The sequence below is a fragment of the Oncorhynchus keta genome, chromosome 26 (genome assembly GCF_023373465.1).
Source record: "Oncorhynchus keta strain PuntledgeMale-10-30-2019 chromosome 26, Oket_V2, whole genome shotgun sequence".
Classification (NCBI taxonomy): Eukaryota; Metazoa; Chordata; class Actinopteri; order Salmoniformes; family Salmonidae; genus Oncorhynchus; species Oncorhynchus keta.
In genome coordinates this window covers 43,595,167-43,603,901 of record NC_068446.1, presented here as the reverse complement: position 1 = coordinate 43,603,901, position 8,735 = coordinate 43,595,167, and the positions used below count along the sequence as shown (strand labels likewise).

At 48.8% G+C, this 8,735-nt stretch overlaps 1 protein-coding gene across 4 annotated transcripts in view; it reads left to right on the top strand.

The window, feature by feature from the left end:
* The first annotated feature begins 911 nt into the window (after nt 1-911).
* The window catches only part of LOC127912147 (protein phosphatase 1 regulatory subunit 12A-like), an 89,706-nt gene continuing 81,882 nt past the window's right edge, over nt 912-8,735 (top strand). For 3 of the 4 annotated variants that reach the window (XM_052480999.1, XM_052480997.1, XM_052480995.1), the window contains exon 1: nt 913-1,295. In XM_052480999.1, coding sequence (XP_052336959.1) covers nt 1,020-1,295 — 276 coding nt within the window. In that variant the 5' untranslated portion in view covers nt 913-1,019. Of the gene's footprint in view, nt 1,296-8,735 lie in introns of all 4 variants that reach the window. The other variant, XM_052480996.1, reaches the window with a different exon arrangement.

Below are 8,735 nucleotides of genomic sequence, written 5' to 3'. Positions count from 1 at the left end.
ATCTTTTCATCAGACAACAGCAATATTTAGTTTCTTTAAAACAAATAAATAAATAAATAAATAACCACCAGCTAGTCAGGAGCCAGTCAGGAGCCAGTCAGGAGTCAGTCAGGAGCCAGTCAGGAGTCAGTCAGGAGCCAGTCAGGAGTCAGTCAGGAGCCAGTCAGGAGCCAGTCAGGAGTCAGTCAGGAGTCAGTCAGGAGCCAGTCAGGAGTCAGTCAGGAGCCAGTCAGGAGTCAGTCAGGAGCCAGTCAGGAGCCAGTCAGGAGTCAGTCAGGAGTCAGTCAGGAGCCAGTCAGGAGCCAGTCAGGAGTCAGTCAGGAGTCAGTCAGGAGTCAGTCAGGAGCCAGTCAGGAGCCAGTCAGGAGCCCGTCAGGAGTCAGTCAGGAGTCAGTCAGGAGCCAGTCAGGAGCCAGTCAGGAGTCAGTCAGGAGCCAGTCAGGAGAATTACAGACAGCTCAAGAGGTATGCTTCGGTATACGGACAAATACTTGGTTTAAATGTAATCCGGCACTTTTCTGATAATATCATAATATGCCTATGTGTGTATTGATCATGATACCATACCATGTATTGATAGTGTGTGTTATCATATACTGTATGTTTGTCATAGAAACAAAAGGTCAACTTTCCATGGACACTCAATTGAACCATTTCCAAATAGAGATCCTCAAATAGAGATCCTCACTTTGGTGTTTAAGTAAAGTTGTTTTTTTTTCTGCATGGTTTACCTTGGGCCCTACAGCTTATATCCAAGACGTTGTTGCCTGCGTGGGAGTCCTACAATGCGTCATCAGCATGCCTGCTTTTTTTTTTTTACAGTAGCCTACTCAAATCAGCATTGGCCCGGCCTGACACACTCTTGGGAGAATGCCCTGTCCTGTCCTTCCAAAGTTCGACTGTCGTATGAGTTGTTACCGCCAGGGGGCGCAGACTCTCGGAAAGGACATCCCTAATGCAGCTCTACTTTGGCTCCGCCGGCAACATGTACTGAATCTACCCGGGAGAGACCGAGGAAGATGGCGGCGACTGATCGTTCCCGATCCGAAGCTGCAAAACAGCGACGGCAGGATCAGTTACAGCGATGGCTAGGCTCGGAAACCGATCAGACGGGACCGGGGACGCGGGACGGGTCGACGGGAACCGGGACGCGGAGGGCCCGGGTTCGGTTCGCTCAGGGAGCCGTGTTTATGGCAGCCTGTTCGGCCGGGGACAGAGAGGAGGTAGCGGTGCTCCTACGACAGGGCGCTGACATCAACCACGCCAATATAGACGGACTGACCGCGCTTCATCAGGTATTTAACGAGCTACTTCAGTTTGACCAGCGGATATAAATTCGCTACATTGTTACGGCTTGTTTGAGTAGTGGAATGGCAGAGTGGAAACAATGTAGCGATCTGTGTTGTTGCCTTCGGCGAAACAAAAATGTTAAATTAGTTACGGTAACCATTTGAGCGATCATCGACTGGTCGGCAGAAAACACTGTCAAAACCACTTGTATCTCTCCCAATCTAAGACAAGTTGGTGATTTGAATATGTTTATGAAACCACACAGAAGTTTCCAGTCGTGATGTCGGGGCCATTGTGATGGTAATCATTCCGCTATGTGTAATATAAGTAGGTTGGGTCCTTTTGAAACTGTTGCGTTCAAGTTCGTGTTTTTCACTCGGCTGAACTCGACAAAAAAAACAACGGAGAAGAGTGTCGCTTGTAGAAGAACATTTTAAAAGAGTTTTCCAAATCAGAAAATATATTTAAAAAAATATATAGGCCTACTGTTAATCAACTATTTTCATATTTACATCAACACAAGATTTGTGACCTTCAGGATGTTGGCAATAATTTAATTCAATCTTTCAGATGAAGTCTGATTGGATCTTTGTAGACCTTAGATTTCTTTGTGCTGTGAGCATTGTAACAGTCAACGTTATAACGTTATCGATTGTTATGGCAGCATACACACTGTATGCTGCCTAATTGGTCTGATGATAACCTAATCATTTGTAGTGTTTATTTCAGATAAACATGATTATTTTTAAATGCCTAAAGATGATTTGAATGTTCAACAGATACAATTACTTTGTTGTTTAATTGTCTTTGTGATTGTTTACTACAAAAGGCATGTGACAACCCCCTCAGCAGAGAGGATGTCTGACAACCCCCCCAGTAGAGAGGATGTCTGACAACCCCCTCAGCAGAGAGGATGTCTGACAACCCCCTCAGTAGAGAGGATGTCTGACAACCCCCCCAGTAGAGAGGATGTCTGACAACCCCCCCAGTAGAGAGGATGTCTGACAACCCCCTCAGCAGAGAGGATGTCTGACAACCCCCCCAGTAGAGAGGATGTCTGACAACCCCCTCAGCAGAGAGGACGTCTGACAACCCCCTCAGCAGAGAGGATGGCTGACAACCCCCTCAGCAGAGAGGATGTCTGACAACCCCCAGTAGAGAGGATGTCTGACAACCCCCTCAGTAGAGAGGATGTCTGACAACCCCCAGTAGAGAGGATGTCTGACAACCCCCAGTAGAGAGGATGTCTGACAACCCCCAGTAGAGAGGATGTCTGACAACCCCCCAGTAGAGAGGATGTCTGACAACCCCTCAGCAGAGGATGTCTGACAACCCCCTCAGCAGAGAGGATGTCTGACAACCCCTCAGCAGAGAGGATGTCTGACAACCCCTCAGCAGAGAGGACGTCTGACAACCCCTCAGTAGAGAGGATGTCTGACAACCCCCTCAGCAGAGAGGATGTCTGACAACCCCTCAGCAGAGAGGATGGCTGACAACCCCTCAGCAGAGAGGATATCTGACAACCCCTCAGTAGAGAGGATGTCTGACAACCCCCTCAGCAGAGAGGATGTCTGACAACCCCCTCAGCAGAGAGGATGTCTGACAACCCCCTCAGTAGAGAGGATGTCTGACAACCCCCTCAGTAGAGAGGATGTCTGACAACCCCCTCAGCAGAGAGGATGTCTGACAACCCCCTCAGCAGAGAGGATGTCTGACAACCCCCTCAGTAGAGAGGATGTCTGACAACCCCCTCAGCAGAGAGGATGTCTGACAACCCCTCAGCAGAGAGGATGTCTGACAACCCCTCAGTAGAGAGGACGTCTGACAACCCCTCAGTAGAGAGGACGTCTGACAACCCCTCAGCAGAGAGGATGTCTGACAACCCCCTCAGTAGAGAGGATGTCTGACAACCCCCTCAGTAGAGAGGATGTCTGACAACCCCCTCAGTAGAGAGGATGTCTGACAACCCCCTCAGCAGAGAGGATGTCTGACAACCCCCTCAGCAGAGGACGTCTGACCACCCCCTCAGTAGAGAGGACGTCTGACCACCCCCTCAGTAGAGAGGATGTCTGACAACCCCCTCAGCAGAGAGGATGTCTGACAACCCCCTCAGCAGAGAGGACGTCTGACAACCCCCTCAGTAGAGAGGATGTCTGACAACCCCCTCAGCAGAGAGGATGTCTGACAACCCCCTCAGCAGAGAGGATGTCTGACAACCCCCTCAGTAGAGAGGATGTCTGACAACCCCCTCAGTAGAGAGGATGTCTGACAACCCCCTCAGCAGAGAGGATGTCTGACAACCCCCTCAGCAGAGAGGATGTCTGACAACCCCCTCAGCAGAGAGGATGTCTGACAACCCCCTCAGCAGAGAGGACGTCTGACAACCCCCTCAGTAGAGAGGATGTCTGACAACCCCCTCAGTAGAGAGGACGTCTGACAACCCCCTCAGTAGAGAGGACGTCTGACAACCCCCTCAGTAGAGAGGATGTCTGACAACCCCCTCAGTAGAGAGGATGTCTGACAACCCCCTCAGTAGAGAGGATGTCTGACAACCCCCTCAGTAGAGAGGATGTCTGACAACCCCCTCAGCAGAGAGGATGTCTGACAACCCCCTCAGCAGAGGACGTCTGACCACCCCCTCAGTAGAGAGGATGTCTGACAACCCCCTCAGCAGAGAGGATGTCTGACAACCCCCTCAGTAGAGAGGATGTCTGACAACCCCCTCAGTAGAGAGGATGTCTGACAACCCCCTCAGTAGAGAGGACGTCTGACAACCCCCTCAGTAGAGAGGATGTCTGACAACCCCCTCAGTAGAGAGGACGTCTGACAAACCCCTCAGTAGAGAGGACGTCTGACAACCCCCTCAGTAGAGAGGACGTCTGACAACCCCCTCAGTAGAGAGGACGTCTGACAACCCCCTCAGTAGAGAGGATGTCTGACAACCCCCTCAGTAGAGAGGATGTCTGACAACCCCCTCAGCAGAGAGGATGTCTGACAACCCCCTCAGTAGAGAGGATGTCTGACAACCCCCTCAGTAGAGAGGACGTCTGACAACCCCCTCAGTAGAGAGGATGTCTGACAACCCCCTCAGTAGAGAGGATGTCTGACAACCCCCTCAGTAGAGAGGATGTCTGACAACCCCCTCAGTAGAGAGGATGTCTGACAACCCCCTCAGTAGAGAGGATGTCTGACAACCCCCTCAGTAGAGAGGATGTCTGACAACCCCCTCAGTAGAGAGGATGTCTGACAACCCCCTCAGTAGAGAGGATGTCTGACAACCCCCTCAGTAGAGAGGATGTCTGACAACCCCCTCAGTAGACAGGACGTCTGACAACCCCCTCAGTAGACAGGACGTCTGACAACCCCCTCAGTAGAGAGGATGTCTGACAACCCCCTCAGTAGAGAGGATGTCTGACAACCCCCTCAGCAGAGAGGATATCTGACAACCCCCTCAGTAGAGGACGTCTGACAACCCCCTCAGTAGAGAGGATGTCTGACAACCCCCTCAGTAGAGAGGACGTCTGACAACCCCCTCAGTAGAGAGGACATCTGACAACCCCCTCAGTAGAGAGGATGTCTGACAACCCCCTCAGTAGAGAGGACGTCTGACAACCCCCTCAGCAGAGAGGATGTATGTAATTGGTTCTATGTGTAGAAAATGTCACAGGCTCTGTTTCAGATTAAAATGATGTTATAAATGAAGAAAGTAGGACGATTCACCATTTTAGCCCCCCCCCCACACACACCCTCCATGTTTCACCATGTAATGACCCTCCCAACCACCTTGCTTGGGGGACTACCACCACCCCCACTAGTCTGGACTCCATCTCTGTCAGACTGTGACTGGACCGATCCACACGTACAGTATTTCCTCTGCTTTTACGATACATAAACACATAGCTGTCTCCTTACGTAGAGACTCCAACCTTTCACAACGATGGCTTACAGTCGTGTTTGATTCACCGGAAACCAGCTTGAAAAAGGTTTTGAGGTCACACACCTCCTCTGTGCTGGGGCTAATGAATATACACGAAGACAACTAAACAGGCCTGTATGTTATAAAGCTCATTATACCACCTTGTGATGAGAACCTTGAGCCATTGTTTATCTCTTAACTTACTCTAACATTGTCACTACAGTAGGCTATGTGTATTGTCACTGCAGTAGGCTATGTGTATTGTCACTGCACTAGGCTATGTGTATTGTCACTGCACTAGGCTATGTGTATTGTCACTGCAGTGGGCTATGTGTATTGTCACTGCAGTAGGCTATGTGTATTGTCACTGCAGTGGGCTATGTGTATTGTCACTGCACTAGGCTATGTGTATTGTCACTGCACTAGGCTATGTGTATTGTCACTGCACTAGGCTATGTGTATTGTCACTGCACTAGGCTATGTGTATTGTCACTGCACTAGGCTAGGCTATGTGTATTGTCACTGCAGTGGGCTATGTGTATTGTCACTGCAGTAGGCTAGGCTATGTGTATTGTCACTGCAGTAGGCTAGGCTATTTGTATTGTCACTGCAGTGGGCTATGTGTATTGTCACTGCAGTAGGCTAGGCTATGTGTATTGTCACTGCAGTGGGCTATGTGTATTGTCACTGCAGTAGGCTATGTGTATTGTCACTGCAGTAGGCTAGGCTATGTGTATTGTCACTGCAGTAGGCTATGTGTATTGTCACTGCAGTAGGCTATGTGTATTGTTACTGCAGTAGGCTATGTGTATTGTCACTGCAGTAGGCTAGACTATGTGTATTGTCACTGCAGTGGGCTAGGCTATGTTTATTGTTACTGCAGTAGGCTAGGCTATGTGTATTGTCACTGCAGTAGACTGTACTATGTGTATTGTCACTGCAGTGGGCTAGGCTATGTGTATTGTCACTGCAGTGGGCTAGGCTATGTGTATTGTCACTGCAGTAGGCTATGTGTATTGTCACTGCAGTAGGCTATGTGTATTGTCACTGCAGTGGGCTAGGCTATGTGTATTGTCACTGCAGTAGGCTAGGCTATGTGTATTGTCACTGCAGTAGGCTATGTGTATTGTCACTGCAGTAGGCTAGGCTATGTGTATTGTCACTGCAGTGGGCTATGTGTATTGTCACTGCAGTAGGCTAGGCTGTGTGTATTGTCACTGCAGTAGACTAGGCTATGTGTATTGTCACTGCAGTGGGCTAGGCTATGTGTATTGTCACTGCAGTGGGCTAGGCTATGTGTATTGTCACTGCAGTAGGCTAGGCTATGTGTATTGTCACTGCAGTAGTCTATGTGTATTGTCACTGCAGTAGGCTATGTGTATTGTCACTGCAGTAGGCTATGTGTATTGTCACTGCAGTGGGCTAGGCTATGTGTATTGTCACTGCAGTAGGCTAGGCTATGTGTATTGTCACTGCAGTAGGCTATGTGTATTGTCACTGCAGTGGGCTATGTGTATTGTCAATGCAGTGGGCTATGTGTATTGTCACTGCAGTGGGCTATGTGTATTGTCACTGCAGTAGGCTAGGCTATGTGTATTGTCACTGCAGTAGGCTATGTGTATTGTCACTGCAGTAGGCTATGTGTATTGTCACTGCAGTAGGCTAGGCTATGTGTATTTTCACTGCAGTAGGCTAGGCTATGTGTATTGTCACTGCAGTGGGCTAGGCTATGTGTATTGTCACTGCAGTGGGCTAGGCTATGTGTATTGTTACTGCAGTGGACTAGGCTATGTGTATTGTCACTGCAGTGGGCTATGTGTATTGTCACTGCAGTAGGCTAGGCTATGTGTATTGTCACTGCAGTGGACTAGGCTATGTGTATTGTCACTGCAGTGGGCTATGTGTATTGTCACTGCAGTGGGCTATGTGTATTGTCACTGCAGTGGGCTATGTGTATTGTCACTGCAGTAGGCTAGGCTATGTGTATTGTCACTGCAGTAGGCTAGGCTATGTGTATTGTCACTGCAGTGGACTAGGCTATGTGTATTGTCACTGCAGTAGGCTAGGCTATTTGTATTGTCACTGCAGTAGGCTAGGCTATGTGTATTGTCACTGCAGTGGACTAGGCTATGTGTATTGTCACTGCAGTAGGCTAGGCTATGTGTATTGTCACTGCAGTAGGCTAGGCTATGTGTATTGTCACTGCAGTAGGCTAGGCTATGTGTATTGTCACTGCAGTAGGCTAGGCTATTTGTATTGTCACTGCAGTAGGCTAGGCTATGTGTATTGTCACTGCAGTAGGCTATGTGTATTGTCACTGCAGTAGGCGAGGCTATGTGTATTGTCACTGCAGTGGACTAGGCTATGTGTATTGTCACTGCAGTAGGCTAGGCTATGTGTATTGTCACTGCAGTGGACTAGGCTATGTGTATTGTCACTGCAGTAGGCTAGGCTATGTGTATTGTCACTGCAGTAGGCTAGGCTATGTGTATTGTCACTGCAGTAGGCTAGGCTATGTGTATTGTCACTGCAGTAGGCTAGGCTATGTGTATTGTCACTGCAGTGGACTAGGCTATGTGTATTGTCACTGCAGTAGGCTAGGCTATGTGTATTGTCACTGCAGTAGGCTAGGCTATGTTTATTGTCACTGCAGTAGGCTAGGCTATGTGTATTGTCACTGCAGTAGGCTAGGCTATGTGTATTGTCACTGCAGTGGGCTAGGCTATGTGTATTGTCACTGCAGTGGGCTAGACTATTTGTATTGTCACTGCAGTAGGCTAGGCTATGTGTATTGTCACTGCAGTGGGCTATGTGTATTGTCACTGCAGTGGGCTATGTGTATTGTCACTGCAGTGGGCTAGGCTATGTGTATTGTCACTGCAGTAGGCTAGACTATTTGTATTGTCACTGCAGTAGGCTATGTGTATTGTCACTGCAGTAGGCTAGGCTATGTGTATTGTCACTGCAGTGGACTAGGCTATGTGTATTGTCACTGCAGTAGGCTATGTGTATTGTCACTGCAGTAGGCTATGTGTATTGTCACTGCAGTAGGCTATGTGTATTGTCACTGCAGTAGGCTATGTGTATTGTCACTGCAGTAGGCTATGTGTATTGTCACTGCAGTAGGCTATGTGTATTGTCACTGCAGTAGGCTATGTGTATTGTCACTGCAGTAGGCTAGGCTATTTGTGTTCCCTCTTCGGTGACACAATCATTATGATCATAATCAGTGATAGTAGATTAGCCTGGCTTTCACAACAACACACGTTGAAGTGCTCTGCTCTCTAGGCTGCTGCATCCCAAATGGACCCCTATATAGGACACTACTTTTCGGCAGAGTCTTATGGGCCTTATATGGGGAGCAGGGTGCCATTTTGGAAGTAGAGTATATGTTGGTCGGGTCCTGCTGTCACCTAGTGTGGTCATTCCTCTGCTGTTCATCCTTTTCTACCCTGTTGCTCACTAGTTGCCTGGCAACCGGTATTAAACAAGCCCACACTCTAAACTTTCCATCCCTTCCGTCCAAGGC